Source organism: Chelonoidis abingdonii, chromosome 2, assembly GCF_003597395.2.
Source record: "Chelonoidis abingdonii isolate Lonesome George chromosome 2, CheloAbing_2.0, whole genome shotgun sequence".
NCBI classification, from domain to species: Eukaryota; Metazoa; Chordata; order Testudines; family Testudinidae; genus Chelonoidis; species Chelonoidis abingdonii.
In genome coordinates, this window is record NC_133770.1 from 186,990,328 (window position 1) to 187,011,164 (window position 20,837).

At 39.2% G+C, this 20,837-nt stretch overlaps 1 protein-coding gene across 1 annotated transcript; it reads right to left on the reverse strand.

Moving 5' to 3' along the window:
- Positions 1-337: 337 nt before the first annotated feature.
- On the reverse strand, positions 338-15,373 carry CD83 (CD83 molecule). The gene is made up of 5 exons (XM_032783535.2): positions 15,100-15,373; positions 14,833-14,963; positions 4,626-4,857; positions 4,379-4,482; positions 338-2,203 (listed from the first exon to the last, which is right to left on the reverse strand). Exons 1-5 carry the CDS (start codon positions 15,140-15,142, stop codon positions 2,033-2,035), a joined length of 681 nt encoding a protein of 226 aa, XP_032639426.1. The 5' UTR covers positions 15,143-15,373; the 3' UTR covers positions 338-2,032.
- Positions 15,374-20,837: the final 5,464 nt, after the last annotated feature.

Genomic DNA, 20,837 nt, shown 5'->3' on the forward strand with positions numbered 1-20,837 from the left:
TAACAGAGTGAAATTTTAAATACTTGCTTTTATCTGTATGTATTTATGTCCAATCCACTCTATCGTTTACTAAACATTCACATCACTTTTACTGGTGCCCTGTGTTTAAAAGTGGGCATTGATGGAATAAAATTAGGGGTGATGCATTTCTCTATTAGCAACAGAACAGGTTTATTTTACCTAAAATTGAATTCTAAGGAGTAAATAAATAATTGTAACCACTTGGAAATACACAAAATAATCAGTTACACGCACACACACACACACACGGTCAGGCATCTTAATCTGTTAACTGTATCAGATGTAAAATAAACCACAATTTCTATGGAGCAGTTTATTTACAATACATGGCACACAGGAATACAGGTAGGTAGGTTACCTCTGAATTTAATTTCACTTACAGGACATGTATTTATATGTAAAATTGATTACATAAAAGCAAATGCATGGCAGTAATCTAGCATGCACCAAATAAATAACATAGTCAGTCCTGCACCCCCACAGTCCTTCCAGCCAACAACTGGACAGAATTCCCCTGAAACTCAATTGGTGCAGAACTTTAATTGGCCAAAAGGGGCATTGTTGAGTGATGCAATGTGCTTTCCTCCCATCAAACCTTCAATACAGTCAAAGGAAAGTCTTTACACAATTTAGAATTACAATCCCTTTTTAAATTTTACTACATCAATTAGCTTTTATAATTATTTAATCCAATTTTTATACAATTATTTTAATGGTATTATTAAATGATTGCAAATCTACCCTGTTATGCTCCTCATTTCACAGATTCGAACCTCAAGCACAAACTTCTAGAATCCCTCTAAACTGTATTCTTACCTGAACGTGCATGCAGGCAAGCTAGTGAGGGAAGTTCTGACCTCTCAGATTCCATCAACTTAGGTCTGGAACATCCCTTGTTCTCTTTGGTTCAAGGTGACCGGTCTCCTTTCCGTAGAGATACCTGAACTTAGCTTTCCTCACATCCTCATTTTATATACTCAGTATACACCATGAGCAGCCAAAGTAGCTGCTCAGTTATTCCATCTCCTCTCCTATCTCTTGGCTTTCTCAGTATATTCCAAGGGCAGGTTAAACCCCTCCCACCCCCCACAAATGACTGCTTTTACAAGCCACAGGCCCTATTTGTGCTAGTGTAATTCCACTGATTTAAACCAGAGAGAAATTCAGTCTCGTGTATTTTATAAAACCAAAGAAGAATCCGTCTGTTTATAAGTCTTTTGAATAGCACATGCTTCTTCACTGATGTAGGTTTAAAAAGCATAATAAATTTGTAGCGGTGTATATATATAAATGTTCCCTGAAGTAAAGGTGCTCTTGGGAAATCATTGACGGGTCTCTTATTTATCTTCACTCCTTGCCCTAATGGAAGGGTCTGCATACTAGGGAAAGATTTCCAGGATGTTGTCTATCTCTCTTTCCATCAATCACTCTGAGATTAACCAATAAAATAAAAATAAATCTGGTTGGATTTAGTGAATCTCCAGGCTATTACGTGTCCATACTTCTCAATCATGGTAGTGAATGCCGTCAAAAACAAGAGCTCACCGTCTGGAGGAGAGTGAAGCCTATATGCTTAGCTTTCTGAAAAACTGTACTGCAGCAGCAGTAGTGCATGACTGTTAAAAGAGCTGAGATATTAGTTCAGTCGATAACTTAATCCCCTAAATCAGCACCATCAAATCCTCTCTGTAACCTACTTTTCAGATGGTAGAAATAGCCTCTCTCAGAACAAGATGGGTATAATGGATTGAAATGAAGCACGTGCTAACATTATTGTAGCCTTGTAACAAAGCTGTAGGGCAGCACTGGTATTTGTTAGTCACCTTAAATTCAACAGTTATTGTACTGTGTGAAGATACTCTTTGAAGACTTGTCCAGCAGAAGCAGGTATCTGACAGATTACCCAAACTATCAGGCTACCCTGAAGAGGCAGTATGTTAGCTTTTATTTCCTCTCTATGTTGCCCAACCATCCATCTTCATGACGTGTTTATTAATGAGCCCACAGTTTCTTAAACTATGTCAGCTTGGCCAGAACTCATAGGTCCATTTTTGCCAGTGCCATTGCTGCCTAAACACTGGATAATATTCTTTTCTTGCGCACTGACAAGGATAAGTGTGTGTTTCTGTTCTCTTCTGTGTTTATGATGACCTGGCAGCATGTTCTCTTTTTTTAGGCATGTCTAAAAAAGCAAAGAAAAGGATCATTTGATGTTAATTTGCTCTTTTTTAAATACATTTTCGAAGTAAGGAATATACATTAAAATTACTGTTAAGAGTTTGCTCAGTGCTACCACAATTAATTGGAAGACCTTTTCCATTAATTTCTCACCAAACTTGCTCTCCAATAAAAGGAAAATTTTCAACTGTCTTGCTTACCCACTCATCTGAAGTATCACATAGTAAGAAGACCTAGTTACCACAGGGAAACTGAGACCCTTATTGTAAACTTACAGGCTTTGGTTAAAATGGGCCTCAGTTTGGTAATCTTTTTGAAAAGTGACAATCAAGTGTTGGATCACAAATCTGTTTTCATCTGACTTGTATGCCCGTTAAAGTCTGAAATAACTTCATCAAATTGTGAAGTGTAAATCTTATTAAAGTCCCAATCCTGCCATTGAGTTCAATGGCTGTTAAGCGCTCAGGAATAATGAGGCTTATAAGAATTTAACAGGCGTATTAAATAGTAAAGTTCGTTGCTGAGGTTAAGGCAATATTAAACATTGATGAAAGCTGATTTAGTGTCACTGAGATTGGGCTCCCATACTTGTAGAATGTTGCAAGTAATTTTTTATCAGGATGGTCACCTCCAGCATAAAGTTCATTTTTTTTAAATCACAAAACTTCAACTGCAAATAAAATTTACAGTTGTTATATGTGGAAGGAGAGATTCTTTACAACCAGCATGAGCCCCATTAGCGACATTGAACAAAATGGGAGCATCTTTTTTTAATGAGTGATATACTTGCTTTCATACTTTCATCTTAGCAAATTTCTACAAGATTTAGCTTGTCAAACTTTATTCTGAACAGCACAAATTACTGGCAGAAATTGTCAATCTAAAAAACAGGCAGACATGAGTTTAATTGCTCCCTGAAGATATATGAAAAGCTACTTTTAGCTGCAGCTAATTCTCCAATCAGATAGCATTTATGATTTGTGGCACCGAACATGACGACAATACCAATAAAATTTAGCCAAGAAAACTTTAAAAGTGAATGGTGGAGGGCTTGGGGTTTTTAGTAAAACACACCAAACTCTCATGTAAGATTCCCAAAGGGGTAGGGGGAATAGAACCATTATTGAAAAATCTAATTAGCGCTTAAAACTTGAGGGACTTGCCACCTCAGGGTAATGAACTATAGACTTCCTGTTTTTTCTGCCATAGGGAATGGTTTCACTAATACCATAAATAATGTTTCATCCCATTCCTGTCTAGTCAGCTTCTAACATGCCTACCCTCTCCACATTCCCATAACCATCTGACAGTTAAGTGTGCAGAGAAAAATATATTTCACTCTCACTCTTTCCTCCTGATAGGAAGGACCAAAGTTTACACTGCATAGTACTCTTGTGCTTTTCAGGTTTGGGCTCTTTTTGGTGTGGTGTTTTTGTTTTTTGTCTGGGGTGGTACAACATGTAGTAGTGCTGTGTGCAGCCCGGTCAAGAAGTGGGTTTTCTATTTTGCTTTCAAAGAGCTGTAATTCACGGTCAATTGCAAACTACTGATTTCATTACCTTTGGTATATAATATTACTTTCTTCTATATTGCTTCACATCCAGTGATCTCAAAATGCTTTATAGACATATAATGGCAAATACTAAGATTCACAGCATCCCTCTGAAGTAATCATCCCCATTTTATAGATAAGGAAACTGAGGCCAAAATCTCAAGGATTTCAGTGATCTCAGGATCTCAGTGTGCAGGTTGGACAATATGCAGTCCATCATACTGGGGAACATAATAAATGGAGCAGATATCCTGTAGGTCTGTACCTCATTCTTGGACAAATTCTATTTCCAGTTGCCACATTGTGTTTTGTGAGAACATCCATTGAAGTTAATGGCCTATCTCTGAATGTATACGTGGCATAACTTGGAGCAGAAATGAATGCTTTGGTGCTCCAGAAGGACAGTATGTAGTAAGTCAAATGGGTGTATGGAGTGAATAAATACTTTAAGTTTTGAGGACTCAATCATCCATTCTTTGTGCACCCAAATCTCTGTGACTTTCATAGAAGTTTTGGGCGTACAAGGAATTCAGAATTTGGCCATAAACTAGATATGGAAACCAGCTTCCATTGGTAAACTAAATATTTTGAGACAGCAAAGGCAAACATGTAGAAAATATTACTTACACAGGTAAAAAAGATGAGCAGCAAGTAAAAAATCCCAAGGCAGGACAGCAATAAAAGTTCTGCTCTGTAGTTTTTAAATTTTTCATCTAATCGTTCACTACAACCTGAAATATAAAATAAATGAGGTGTTTTAGAGATGTATTGGTACCTCTGTTCACCTTGAAGTAAAGCATATCTTGAAATGGTCTTTAATGAGTTCACTATTTTGCCATATCAAACATGAAGAAGTCAAATGACTCTACCATACCTGTTACTTTTAATATGATTGTGCCACTTTGGTTGTGTTTTCCAGCTGGTGCCCACAAGATGCACCCATATGTCCCACTGCTGTGGCTAGTAGTGTTTGTGATTCTCAAGGAATATGAGGTGTCACTGGAGAGCTGCAAGGATCCATTAAGTTCTGTTGGATAGTAATATTCCACACCATTCTCAAGGTTCTTCTGTACCATCTCTGCCAGTTCTTCACCATTTCCAACAATCTGGAAAACACCAACATATTTTATTGATAAAGCTACAGTGAGCATAGTCTGCTGGCTTTCGTCAGTTTCAGGGGAATGATATTTTATACAAACACAAGCTTTGTTTAAAAAAGAAAATGCACAATATAGTTGAAGGGAAAAAATTCAAGGATGATGGTGTAATATTTTCTGCCTGCAAATGAAGTGATCCTGCCCATCATGAGTTTTATCTGCATTTCTAGTGGTTAAGAATATGTGTTCGTGCATACACACAAACAGGCAACATGGTTTCTTAATCTACCTAATATGGATATATATCTAGTGGAACTACAGTACAATAGAAGGCTGTGGGATAAATTCACTCCCTAGGAAGCTAAGAGAGACTCTAGTAGAGTTCCATAGAGGAGGAGGAGAGGGCTGTTGCAGCCAGTCTTCCTTGTGCTAGGGAGTTGTAAGAGCTCCATAATAGGGGTATGGCACTGAAGGAGGCATGGCCACTGCATAAAACTCCAAATCTCAGTCCTTTTAAGTCCCCTTCTTCAGGATTTATTATCCACAAAAGAAAGAGCAAATCAACTGAAAAACAGCATGCAATAATTCCCAGGGGCCTTCCCGATTTGAACCAGCAGAAGGGAAGAAGGCACTCCCTTCCCTTAATTCGCCTTCGACTCAACTTCCCCTTCCTGTTACACTCCACCCAAGCAGCTATGTGGCAAGGAGGGCCTGTTAACCTTTTACAGGTTGCAGGGCCTTGACCTTGTCACATGGGCTTAAGCACTTTAAGGCCTTTTATTACTACTAGAGCGATGTGTCTGGAAATCGGGATCTATACTTCTAGTACAGGAATAAATGCAGATCTTGTGGGACTGGATCAACTTCAGTGAAATGAATGGAATTGACATGCTTCCATCAAGTGTGCATTTAGTCCTAGCTCCCTAATGAAATGCAAAATTGCCCATAATGCAATACAGAAAGCCATTCTGGCTGTCAATCCCTTTGCCCTAAAATACAGGTCCTACTATCACAGTATCTCGGCTACCCAATCAGGACACTCCTTTTAAAATTTTACATATAAGTTTCAGATAATTATCTAAGTTCTTATATGTCATGTACAATTTCCCTGACAGCAAATAATGAGTGAAAAGATTGGATGGTCTTGTTATTAAGGCACAGGACTGGGAATCAGGAGATAGGATGCTTTATTCTTTTCTCATGCTGTTGTAAATTAGGAGTACCACCACTGAAGTCAATGGCATTACGCTAACTGAAAGCTGATGCAAATGAGAACTAAACAAGGCTCATGAGTTCTGGTCTTGGCCTGACACTAACTTCCTGTATGACTGTAGGCAAATGACTTTACCATTCCATGTCTCATTTCTTCCATCTGTAAAATGGAGACAATCATTTTTCCCTACTTCACAGGGGTGTTGTGAGGTGGGATTCTCTTTTAGTTCTAAAATTCTTTGAGATGGTCTGGTGTAAAGCATGACTATAAAACTCCAAAATAGTAGAAATATCACTCTAGAAAGACAGATGAGTAAGATGATTTCAGTTTACATTCACCAAAGCACCCTGAGTATGTCTACACTGCACACACTAAACCCAGACCCTGACTTAGATCTGAGCCCAAACCTCCCTTCTGTCCATGCACAAATCAGACTGACTTGGGTGAGCAAACATTCAGCAGGGTTCTAGGACCCATGTCCTAGCGGGGTGGATCAGTGTACATGTCCTGCTGAGACTTGCATCCAACCCTCGTTATTTTGCAGCATGGATGTAGGTCAAGCCACAAACCCGTGTCAGCAGGTCTGCATAATGCGGTATGTGAAACCTGGTCCAGCACCTGTAAGCTCAGATTTATGCCATATGGATGGTCAAGCGCAGGTTTGGAAATACTGAATCTACAAACCTGGTCTCACGGACGCAGGTTTAGTGTGAAGTGTAAATATACCCTCTGTGTGGTCTGTACATACATAATATACTTTTTTAAAAAAAACAGGTAGCTTCACCACCTACAGTTCCTCCCTCATTTATTGAAACTCTGATAGTGATTTGGATCCAGGTCTTGTTTTATCCAAATCTCGAAATGTTGGGAGAAAGGAATATTCATGTAAATGACTCCAGTCTTGGCCCATCTCTACTTTATAATTATTATTTTTGTACTTCCTTTATTTTCATGAGGTCTCCTTTTCAACACAGGAAAATACAGTTTTCAGCATCACTCACACTTGAGGGTACAGCATACCAGCCCTACCACGTGTTTTAGGCTACAGGGACATCTGGTGGTAGTTTTAGAACCTTTGCGTAAAAAGACATCACATTCATCAGTGGATTTCATCAGCGATTCTTTTTTTTCTTCAGCTGCTTTAACTAAATAATTTCTCTTTGCAGTCTTCATTTTATATATAGGGTAAAATCCTCTTTAATTGTAAAAAACATCTGAAGGAATTTAAGGATTTGAATAGTCTCTGCACAGCCCATAGTCATTAAAAATAAAATCAACAAAATATTCAGTCAGGCAGCACTCATGTTGTCTCTTAAACATGTCTACATGTTACCACTACCTTATTTTTCTCAAACCTAATTAAAGTCATCAAAATGCTATGTCATCATTTTGCCTCCTCCCATGATACTTAGCAAACTTTTGCTAGACAGAACATTTAACAGATCAGGTTCCCATGATAATCCAATGCAATTCATGCCAAATTTTATCCAGGTGATGCCACAACTGCACAGCATAAGGTGTATGACATGGGGTATATCTAATTAATTCTACACATGGTCAGTGGATGTTGATTCAGGACACTGTCAGTGGCTGCGATCCACACTCGTACAAACCATCCTGTCCTTTCCTCTTTAATCAGCACAAAATGTTTTTTGCCTAGATTTGTGTTTCAGTTCAACCCCATGTTGTAGAGCTCCCACCGTTGATAGAGCTACATAGTGTTGAATGTTCTTGATAAGCACTTAGGATCATGAAAGAGAGTTGGGTTTTACCTATACCACTTTTTCTTGTGATTCCTTTACCAGATTTCAGAACCAAAAGGCACGTTATGAATCATACTGGAACCCGTAGAAATATATAATGTTGAACTTATTTACATAAAAATTGACTCATTAGCAGCTGGCTGCTGAGAATTACTGAAGCAAGAATTTTGCTGGGAAACAGGGACCTGCAGGCAATGTTCTGCCTGTCTGCTTAAAATAACCCATTAAAAAATTAAACAACAAAATAATTTTAAGTTTATTTTTATTGTCATATTTACTTTGGCCTGGGGGCAACTTTTCTGACAGGCTTCCGACTTTTCAGACCCACTCAGGCAGCTTGCTCTTTGTTGTTGTTCATTACCTTGATGGCAATGAGGAAAAACACACTACTTTAAATGCTGGGGTAAGAGGCAATCAACACATGGGGATTCACCCATGAAGCTGTGTGCATTTTTTTCCAAATTCTAGTCCTAACAAAATATAATTTAATGCCCACTTTTCTTTTTTACAAATGGGGAAATAGTATGAAAGACAAAAACTGCTGAATCAACCCAATTACAACTTGAAACGAAACATGAATACAAATCAGTGGCTCATGAAAAGGAAAGGTGGTCTTTTTCTCCACATCAAACTTGATTGACTCTAGTTTTGTTTCTGCAAATCATTCTAAATCATTGGTTCCCCAGTACATTAGATCTGGACCTGATTTCTGTACTGGGTTTCTTAGGCTCTACCTACTCTCTTAAAACCATCTTTAGATGTTCTAGACTAGATCCATTTTTTTTTCCAAATGGTTTTTCATGCAGCTTGGCACCATTTATACCATGTTTAAGCACTGTTCAGTAAGAACTGTACTTAAACACTGTTCATAAACATGACTGGGGAGCCAGTGTAGACAGGGCCTAAGAGCTGCAAGACTTCTTACCACTTTAAAATAATTCTCTAGGGCAAATTTTTACTCTTTTACTGATGTAAATCCTTACTAATTCCATTATTTTGATGGAATTATTCAGGAGTTATACCAGTTTAACTGATAGCAAAATTTGAGGCCTCTTGTCTTCTCTGGAAATAGGCGAGAACAGAAACCACAATGTAAGGAGTACTTTGCTCCAAAAAATTAGTTCCTTACAGTAATTTGTAGTTAATAGAGCTGGGTAAGTAATTTGTAATGAATAATTTACTAAATAAATGTTGTATTTTTTCTGTCTGTGAATTATCCATACAGATTGCCATGTTCTCAAATGTATAAACTATTCAAATATATTTGATGAATAATTTGTACAAATAGCTCTTGATCTGTAGTTTGTTTACAAGGTGGTGTTTGTGAATATTTGATATCCAAAATTTGTCAGTCTTGATTGAACATATAGGGTACGTAATGTGTTTCTGTTCTCTGACTGAATGAATGTAATTCTTAGAATCAGGGAGAATAATTGTGATTCTAAATTTAAAATTCACTTTCAGCAAATTTTCTGTAATAGACTCTCTTTCAGCAAACCAAACAAGGTGCAGTATGGGACAAGAATTGTTCTCTAGATCACAGATAGAAAATGGGTTTTTTAGCTGTTCTTTAGAAAACAAACTATAACGTCATCTAACTTAGCGGACATTAACCATGAGTGAAATTCACCCCGTGCAGAAGGCCTACACACAACTCCCTGCGCTTTGACAAAAACAATCAACTAAACTTAATTTTATCAAATATGTTTGAAAGAAAATGGCTATTCAGTTAACATACACCTTCCAGTCTCATCAAATGGCTTTCTTTAGTAGTACTCTCCTTAAGCAAGATGGTACCTTGGCTCCTGGCTACATTAAATTGACAATATCATTTCTCTTCATCATAAAAACAGCTTTTTATTACATGCAAAATGGCATTGCTCCAAGACTGATGTCATAATGAAGGTGGGTGTATTACTATTAACGTATTGTTTTTCTGAGTGTAGGATCATTTGGGGAAATGGTTTCATTTAAAAATTCACTATGAATAATAAACTTGAATTTTTTGCTGTTAAATTGTTGATCTTAATATAAAAAAAATTATGAGGAGGAATTTAATTTCAAATGTCAAGTGTATAGTGTCCAGTGGCCACTGCAGAAGAAGCTGGAACTGAACTGAGACTACCTAGTGGATAAATGTTGGTGTGACAAAAACACCTTTGTGGTCAGTTGGCACTAACTGGGTTTCTTATGAACTTTTGCCGCAAAGACCAAGGACAGAATGAGGAAGGAATGTTTTTTCCCATTCAGTGCTTAGGCTTATTAGTGGAAGAGTAGCATATAAAATAAAATTGTTCTACTGCTACTATGCTTTACCTAATTGGAGCCAGAATCTACCCCACAAACCCCAGCTTATTGATGGTGAGTAGTCCCACTGATTTCAGAGTATTACTCAATGTATTGGTCACAGATTCTGGCCCATGTGTAGTCTGGCTCATGTAGTCTGGTGTCAATCTAGCAAAGTTCTTAAAAACCCATTGGAGAACTCTGCCCCTGGCAGAATCTAGCTCTTAGTGAAGAGAACTGTTATTTAGGGCTCTGAATGTATTACCCTTCCCTAACGCAACAGAAAATTCACTTCAAGAGAAGAGTTATGTAGGACAGTGCATTCTGCTCTCAGTTACACCCAGGCAAACTCACTCTGCCCTGGGCCTTACGACAGTGCATAGTGTATATGGGGAGGAAAGATGAAAGGACTGGATTCATCCCCCACACCCTTGTGAAACACAGGGACTTCTCCATCGCTAGGTTCTGAGGGTATGCAGCACACAAAGGGCACTGGGATGAGGAGGGGCCATTGTTCTGCCCCACCCATCACACATTGTCCAGATGTGGAGAAGGTCAGGTACTCTTTGCACATGTGCCAAGCTGCTCTCCTTAGAGTGTACCCTTCTCCTCAGGTCCAACAACAACAACCCAATGTTGTGCCCAGATGGCACAACTGAGTCCTAAACTCATCTAGAAAAGTTAAGTATATTTTGTGAAAGTTAACTCCCCTCAATTCTTTTTAAAATTTCTTGGTGTTTTAAAAGATTTCCTTTTATTGGGAAGAAAAAATCCATTTTCTCTTATCTTTTTTTTTCTCCTTTACCCGGTGTAAAATATTTTTAAAAATCAAGTGAAAGTGATTTTTTTTCTACTGCAATTATTTGAAAAAAATTGAAATTTTTCATTTAGAATTTTTCAGGGGGAAAAATTGTTTTTCAAGCAAAAAAAAAGTTTCTTGTAGTCAAAAACGCATTTTTCCAAGATTTTGATGGAAAGTTTTTGCTCAGCTCTAATTGGGTATAAATGGGGTTAGAAACTGACCCTCTGTATTTATGTAAAGGCCTCAGACAAAAACAAACTTAAATATGTTATCAGATATGTATTTTGGATACTTATCCAAAGCACTTTGCCTCATTTTTACATTTTACAGGAAAGAGCTAGAGTGTTAAGATTTTTTCCCCCCAGCTAAAAAAAGCTTTTCCCCCTCTTACCAAAATTTACTTTTAGATCAGGTTTTTCCTAGCTAAAGCGCAAATAAAACTGCCAAATGTCCACTAGAATTTAATTTGTATATCTTCATGTTCTGTTTAAAATTAACTGAAAGTAAAAGAATGGCTCTTAGCCCTTTCAAAATGCTTCACACATTCAAATTTCTATACAAACAAGTGCCCTAGGAGGTAGGTGAATAAAGTTTTATTATCCACACTTTTGTTTTATAGATGAGACATGGAGAGATCAAAGCCACAATTTCCATAGTTTGCTCCCTAAAGTTTTAGGCACTTAAATAAAAATATCTTGATTGTGCAGATGCTGAGTCCTCAGGAGGACTCGTCTGTACTTGTGGGTGGCTGAGCATCCCAGGAAGATCAGATCATCCTTATGCAAGTCCCAGTTATGAGAAGTGTAGTTTCAGTAACTTACCCAACACCAGCCAGCAAATCTGTGACAGAGCCAGGAATAACATCAAGGAGCTTGTGGCACTCTGCCTAGTGCTTGATCCACTAGGCCCCACCACTGTACGTATTTTTGAATAAAAACCCTTGCACTTGAGCTAACTGGCTTAGCCCTGAGCCTATGAACACCTACACACATGTCTAACTTTACACATGAGTAGCTCGATTGACTTCAGCTGCCTATTCGTGCATGCAAGTTAAACGTATGTGTACTTATGTGCAGGATTGAGACTTTAGCACATTGGACTTAGCTGTAGTACTTAGTACTCTCATATATTTATTTGGATTTTTGCACTAGAATATTATTAGATTGGCACACACCACTTTTTTAATAAGATTTTTTTGAGATAAAACTTGAAAACCCTGATATTCTAAAATATCTTCTTTAAAGCAGATTATAGAAAAAAACCTTAAAGTGCTCCAATAATTGTTAAGAAAAGGCAATAATGTCCCACAAGCTGTGTTATCTAAGCATTCATTCCACACAAACTGCAGAGGCACATCATCGTCTTCATTTTTAAATAGCAGCAGAAGCCAAAGATTAATTGCTTGCATTTACAGCACAGTTCAAAGTGACCTTGTACAAAAGATTTAGCCTAACAGCTGTTTGAACTCTACAGTCTGAAATTTCATACCGTTTGTTGGAATGACTTTTTAATTAGCCCTTTGGGGGCCATATGTGTTGTTCATTGATTAATCCTTTGGTAGCTGTTTTTTAAATAACTGATTAATTCTACATGTGGTTGCCTAGCTGCATTCTGTCATTTGTTTGTTCTCCTTAAAGTGGTGTGGATAGTGAGAGCAACACTCAGTTAACCAAAGGAGAGAGTATACAGTGGTATTCATCAAGGGCCGGATCCTCTTTCTTTGTGCCACCAGAAGTGTACAGTGAATCAGTCCTACAGTGTTTCCTCAGAATTCTTCTCTCACAATGATGGCTCTCAATTCTGTTTTGCTGTCTGGCCCCACCAGCTCCTGCTCTGGAAAGCACGGTTCCTGCAGGAGTTGTGCTTCCAGGTGCTCCACTGATCACAGCTAACCCCCTGATTCTCATCCCTATGTAGGAGGGTGCCTGCCCACAGCATGGGAAGCAGCACAAGTTAATAGAACCTCAGGTTGTTTTAACTTCTGATTTTCCTGTGCAGATTTGGGAGCCAGTTTGTCCACCCATTCTCTTCCACCCTTAGCCTGCCTGTGTCCATTTTCTTCAAGTCCACAGACCTAAACCAGACTGAGCCCTGCAGAGATATTTCCCCAGGGTGGGAATCAAGGGAAGCATGCCACATAGTTGGAATTTCCCATTTTACAGGCTCCCAGTGCACAGAGATGAAAAAATGGAGTATTAATTGATTAATAAATATTTATATGTAAAATATTTGCTTATTCAGTCTTTAAAAGCAGATCGCAAAAAAGGATCAGGTTGCCCCTATTTCCATACTGAAACTCTCCAAATCCAGCAAGTTGAGGGCCCTCCTTGCTAAGCACTCCCTTCCACTCAGCCCAACCCCTCAGGAAAAAAACTGAAAGTAGAAAGACTTTAGATTTATTGATGGACAAGCGGAGAAATTCTGAACAATTCTGATGAATTTAGATAGCTCTTTGTTATGTACTTGGGATCTAAATTAGAGGTAGAACATGTATTACAACCAGAGAACCAATATAATAATAGCACTTACATAATAACATAATTTATATAGCACTATGTTTTTCATGAGATGATCATCACCACGTGCTTAGCAGAACTGAGAAATTGGTAGCATTCCCTGTTTACATGATAAGGAAACTGGACCCAAAGAAACATCACACAGCTGCATGAGAAGCCACTGGACAATGTTGCCTCACTTTGTGTAACAATTTCACCTTCAAAGTGCTTTATGTACATTAGCTAATCATTCCTCATAGCACTTCCGAAAGTAGGCTGGTAAGGAGTAGTCCTATTTTACAGGTGGAAACACTGAAGCAGGGAGGCTAATATCTCCTTTTTACACGATTTACAGCACCACACTCTGTACTCCACCCTCTTTCAGAACAAAAATATTTAAAAGAACAGCAATAGCTAATTTAGATTTTAAAGAAAAAAATGTCAACCCCTTTTTTTAGAATCAGCCATTCTGAAGTCACAACATCACATTTCATCCTACAAAAGAGTACAGCAAATGGGGTAATAGGGGTCCCTGCATTCCTTAAAGCACCCCCATCTCCCCAAGACCCTGGAATGCCCCTCCCACCCCACATATACCCCAACAACCCTCCACCAGTCTCTACTAACCTCACAACCACCCTGAAATACCTCCTGCTCAGCGTCACTGGCCACAGCCCCCAATATCCCAGCCCTTTACCCCACAGCTCCAAAACACTCCCCACTCACCCCATAGCCCACCAACAACTTGTCCCCAGTCCCTCATCCATTGCCCCTGGGACCTCTTCCTGGCCATTCACCAGTGCCACCCACTCACTGCTCTGCTCCCATCTCAGGCTAGGGTGGCTCCTCCCAGTCCTGGTCACCCAACTCTGCTCAATCCCATCGTCCACCCTGCACTCACGTGGCTGCGCACCCCTCAGGTTTGGCCCAGCCACTCCTCCGTCATGGAAGAAGCAGCTGAGCCAAAAGTGAACAAGTGGTGTTGCGAGCTGGTGCTGGGGGTTGCTGCGCCACTCAGTTTGGGGGGTTGTTTTTTTCCAGGGGGGAGGAGAGGGGCTGAAATGGGGGCACACTGGTTAGACCAGGGCTGGAGCAACATTACAGAAGCAGCCTTGTGAAGGGCAGAATGTCTAGAATAGCGGCATGGGCATCCTCAGAACTCTGGCACAGTGCAGGCTGGTGACATCTGAGAGCAGGCAAAGGACACCTAAAGAGTCATGCTCAAGCATCTGTGTGTAAATATCCTATGGCATGTGACTCAAGTCATGGCAGGTGATGCCTATGCTACCTCCATGCTTCCACTGCTCTGACAGAAAGATTGTTCTCCATAAAACAGCCAAGCATTTCCTATGAGGAAAGTCAGAAGCCGGTGGGAAAGCAAAACAAAATGCAGAGTCTGCATGAATCACAGTAACATTTCCTTACTTTATGCCAGGACACTGCCTCATAGGTGACTTGTGGGTCCCGAGGAGCTTCACAGGGCAGCTGCACTTCTTCTGTACATGTCACTGCAACCTCTGGAATGGCCACAGCAGTCCCACGAATGAAACACCATACTGCAAGGCACAGGTACAAACAAATCATCTTTAAAAAGAGAGACCTAAATGTTCCAGTCTGGAGAAGAATTACTGCCAAAATACACCTGCAGAAATCAATGAGAAGTAAAATTAAAAATGAAAGCATCATGTTTACCATTGCTCAGGATGACAAGCTGGGTGTAGTATGCCGAAAGCATGGCTTGCTGCTGTCTTGGATTGCTGAGGAGTGTGATTTGTTCTTTGCAGGAGGAGCTGTGTGAACAGAGGTGAAGCAGCTGCTGTTTCCAGCCCTACGCAAACAGCTCTAGAGAACGTCAGCAAGGGTATGTCCTAGCCAAACAGTCTAAGTCTGAAGTCCCCACACATAGGGAAAATCCCTGAGTGGGAGTGTAAAGTCTCCTCCCCTTAACCCTGCTAGGGCTCCCCCACTTCCCCTTACTGTTTTTGCTGATGACGTTTCCTTTCCTGTCCCTCTCCTTAACAGGACTGAAACAGAAAAGTAAAATTACTCACTGATGACAATAGGTGTCAGCAACGAGTGCTGAATATGGTGTAATTGAAAGTGCAGCCAAGGATAAGCCACGTTCACTGCCTTTTCAGAAACCATAGTTAAACCCTCAGGTTACACCACCAGAGTGACTCCATAGCTCAGGCTTTAAGGACATGTCTACACAGGGAAATTTACTGTCATAATAAGACTGGTATAATTATGTTGATGTAGTTGTATTGGTAAAATTCACCATGTGGACACCCATATTGCAGTTTTTCTGGTTTAATTTATGTCACACTGAAAGCAACATAAACCAGAATATGGCACTCCTGTTCCAGAAAATGGGTATTCATATGGGAAATTACACCAGTACCAATACAGCAAGATAATTATACCAGTAAATTTCCCCACACAGAGAAGCTAAGATGGTTTCTATCAGAAGCCCAATTCGGACACTCCTCTCTAAGTTTCTGACCAAGTTATTTCCTTAGAAATTGTATAACCCCTTCTTGGGGCAGACTTTTTGGGGAAGTTTGAGATTAATCACAAAGCATTTATGAATCATAATGCTTTAAAAGATGCTGACATTTTTGAAAATGGTTCAGGTTCTTTTTGTCCACTCAGAACTCAAGGGATTTACCGTGAAAACTTCAAAATTGTTTTATGTGCTGATTTTCAAAAGCAGCTAGTGATTTTGCATGTTTAGCACCTCTAGAAATCCAGGCTCGCTTCCCCTGTGGAAGCTAGCCCTGCTAGTGCTATTTACCATGTTTTTACTTAGTTGAATATGATATATATTTTTTTTCATTTCTGTGCGTTATTGCTTCTGCGAGACATTTAGTAAATATTGCAAGCTTTTCTCTACCTAATCTGAGCTTTTATTTTTAAATGAATAATGGGGATATGATGCCTAATCACATTCGTATTGTACAGGGAGATACTTGGATGAAAAGCAATAGGTGTTGTTTAATTTAAATTATAATTTCTATTAACAGTGTTTGGCAGGGGAATATGTTATCCTTTCTTAACAAAATCAATTTTCATCTGGGAATTTATTTATACCTTTCTTTGAGATGTTTCTGTAAACAATCATAATGTTCTTGCTAAAGGGAGAAGAGATGGAATCAGGAATGAGAGCCTTCTTTGTTGCTACTGCTGGAAAAAACATTTTCCCACTTAGCTCATGTCTACGTAAGGAAAAGGTATTGAATTTTAAAACATGTTTTAAATTAACACATTTTAACTAACATGATGTTAGTTAGTCCTTAAAGCACATTAAGTACTCCCTTAGTACTTAAAAACACATTAGCTAAAATGTTTTAAAACATGACTTGGTCCTGTCTAGACTAGGGTGTTAATTTGTGTTTAATATCAAGTTAGTTAACACATTTCAAAAAATGATTTTTCCCCCCCTAGGATAGTTATGGCCTCAGACAAATCCTTCTCTCATTTCCCCCCACAAATATTTGTAAACTGTCATCCTCACAACAAAATATACAGACAGCCTGCAGGGGCCATGACAGCAACCAAGCAAGATATGGAAAAAGAAAGTGAAATTATTTGCTTTGACTGTGGGAGAGCATTCTGCTTCTAAAATTTCCCTTGCAGGGATTTTCCCTTGTGGAAACTTTGAGACTGACTGTACTTTCCAATCCTGAGCACTCTCTTATATGTACATGATTATTGATTCTGTTGCAAAAACCTACCCCTTATCTTAAGCATTCTGGTGGCTCTTGAGTTTCATTTCCACTTATGTACATAAGAAGCAATCAAAGCTTAGTAGGACTAGTTTAGGTGGCAGACTACTGAGAATATTACTTTTATCAGTCTGAGATAAATAAATCCACCTCTTTGCAGGGCTATAACTAATTGCAGGAGCTGCATGGTCATATCCAAGGCTGGAAATGACTACTAATTAAAATAGAAACAAGTGTGAAAATCCACTTTCCATGTCCTAGAGAATACTGAAAAGGCTGGGATTTATTGAACACTGTCAGTGTTCAATAAATATTAGTATCAGTCCTTTCCCTCCTAATCAGATACTGGCTTGCTAAGATAGTAGCATGATGCATATGCCTGATAATGTAGTATGTAGATTAGATTTCATCCCTATGTCTGCCTGATAGAGACATCTCAAATTCCTTTTCAACTCCATATGGTCCCCTGCAAGACAATGACCACCCGGAAGCATAGCACTTCTTAGGCTATGGCTGTGTCTACGTTGGCAATTGAACAACAAAACTTTTGTCTTTCAAAGGTGTCAATTTCCCTCCCCCCCCCCCGCACCCCACAAGAGACAAAAGTTTTGCTGACTGCAAGTGCCAGTGTGAATAGCATTTTGTCAGCAACGCACACACTGCTCGTTGGGGTGGAAGTTCTTTGTCGGCAGGAAAGCCGACAAACAACAGCTACACTGCGTGACTACCGTGACTACCATGTCACTAAAAGTTGTGTAGCGTAGACATAGCCTTAGAAGTCAGAGAATCTTCACTTTCTTCACTTCAAAGAAACAGTGCACACTGGGATGAAACAAGGGTTCCATCAGAGGAGTATGGCAGCACAGGTTATGTGAAATATCTGGCCAGGCAATGGTTTTCTTGTACAGAGTAGTGGTGACTAATCTGTCTACAATATTTTTGTTCCTATGTTGGCACCTTTCACATAGTATCTGAGTGCTTTTTATTCATATTTTAGGACCCTGCAGAAGCTCCAGTTTCTGTCCTTAGAAATAAGTCTTGGCAATGGATTTAGACACCATGTTGCTGGAAGAGGGCTCATGTTTACTCTTTGCTGGGGTTAGAAGGCAGTTTAGACAATAGTTTTGTCTGTAGTCTCTTTGTGTGCCAAATGAGACTCCGCAGAATTATAGAACCCTGAACAGGAAAGAGAAATTGTTTCTAAAGGAACAGCTCAGTGTTGTAACCCTTCCACTGATAAAAACAGGACGGCTTTTGTTTTATGTTGCAATAGGCGACTGATTCTTAAAAATGTATTATGTTAAATGTTAGAACACAGGCACTCTCAAGACTGTCAGTCAAATGAATGTTCCTAAGAAACTGTAGAAATCCACAACAGCTAAACTGAACAGTGTTGCTGTATTTTCTGGGGCTTTCCAGGCATGGAGTCACTGGGCTTCCACTTAATCACAGAAGGCCCTTAAGGCTAGCCATACCAATTAGTTATAGGTTAGTGAAGGTTGCAGGGCTATAACTAATGCAGTGCATGTAGATTATTCATAATTAGTCTTGAAAGAATTAAATGTTTATGGGTTAATATCGGTAAATGTTGATTTTACCATTCATACCCAAACTGATTAATATTTCCATCGATTATCATCAAAATTAACAGATAGGGAAAGTAAGAAAAATGCTTTAGATTTGATTTAAGGATATTAACACTGTACATTTTGACATGTCATGTTGACTTTTAATTGTTATAAAGCTTTAACTTTTTTTATCTCTTCTACTGTCATTAAATAATTGTCTGATCCCCTTTGTCTGACAAACTGAAAATTTAAATAGATAAAAATTGGAAAAAAGCTCTTAACCCATAATTTTGCACATCCGCAAACATTTAAATTGGGTTTTTTTCCTCAAAATTGTTAAAAATAAACGTTAACATTATCCTTTGAAACGATAAAACAATGAAAATTGAAATCTGCCAAGCCTAGTAATAACCTGCAGTCTGCATAAGTTTAAGGGCAAACTTCTCTTTACGCCTGTATTGCAGATGCTGATTTATATTCTGCTTTTCCACATGCGTGGATAGCCTATTAAATCAGTAGGAATCCATGCATGTTGAAAGAATTGAAATCTGATGTGTGGCTTGGAGAAAATTTTGCCATAATGATGAGCATCTACTACCAATGAAGTCAATGATACCAAAGTTTATTTTTTAAACGACCACTGATTTATGATGCCTAAATTTTTGGGTGCCCATCTTGAGAAACGTTGGGCCTGATTTTCAACAGTGTTGATTGACTTCAGCTGTACTTGTACAGCAACTTTGAAAATTTGACTCAAGGTATAATTCCAAAATTGGGGTACCCAAAATTGAAGACCACTTTTGAAAATGTTGCCCTAAGAGTTTAGCCACTGACTTCAACTGGAGCAGGAGCACAAGGAGGCCCTGTATTTACATCACCCTGCTTAGCTACACAGATGCATGTTTTTGGCCATTTGCACCTTCTGCTTTCATCCCAGTAATACTTTGTTTTTCTTTTTCCAACTCTGTTGAGAGGCTTACCCAAATTCAGAAAGAAAACCACAGCATGAATAATACTAATGGAAATTGTAATCTGGAGTCTACATTCTGCCAAGAAAGAACGAGAAAGTGTTGATTCCTTTTCATGGTTGTTTTGGATTATTCTTATCAAGGCAGAATAATATTTTAAGAAAATTTGCCTTTCTAGTACTCTGGATACCCATCACTTCCATGGAAGCTAAAGAACAGAATGATCTCATTTCAAAGGCTTAAATTTTTTTTTACCTTTATATTATTTTAATATACTGATAACTTTCCCCTCTTCTCACTGCCTCTCAAATCAAATGAGACAAAGCCCTGCAGCCTCTCCCCAGATTGGGAATGGAACAAGGTTCAAGCTACCATGAGGAGACAATGGCAGCACAGAGAGCTACAAGGACTCCCAAAGACTATGGGACACTTGACCCCTCAGTGACCTTCCCCAGACCACATGGGGCTGCAATCCCCACCTCCCCATAGATATCCTATAAGGGTGCTAAAATTCCCTGGGGAAACAGCAACAGCTGGAGTATCCAAAGGCAGAGGAAGAAAGCAGCTAGCTCCTCTAATGACTCAAGACCCTCTGGCCCAAGACTATGGGGTCCCTAGTCCCAAAGTGGATTTCTCCAGATCACATTAGGCTTTCCCTCCCCAAGGGCTGCTTATAACAAGGCCCTAACTTCACTGAGGAGGCAGCACCATTAGGAGCAACTGGACAGGAAAGAGAGCATCCTGCTGGGCTCCCCAATTCTCTGGAATGGTTATCCCAAGACTAAGGGGCACACACACCCCCACAGCCTCCTCCCTGCCTGGGACCACAGAATGAGAGTGCTCACTCTGTGGTAGCATCAGAAAAATTCTGTGATGCAAATGACAGCTGGAAAGGGGAAGCACTGATTTTTGAGTGGGAGGTGACGGAAATCAGTGGTGCGAAGCTCAGCAGTAAAAAATGGAGAAATGAAAAATGGAAAGCTTTGGCTAGAGTTGCTGATGCATTAATCTAAGTATAATGTTTCTAGACTGTATCATAGGCAGAAGCTACAGTACATTTTTTTAAAAAAAGAGAAAGTAACATTGACAATAAATAAGTAATGGTAATAAGTTGACGTGCTTGGTATCCTGGCTACTTTGCTTGGATGTTGTATTTTTCCCTCTGATTT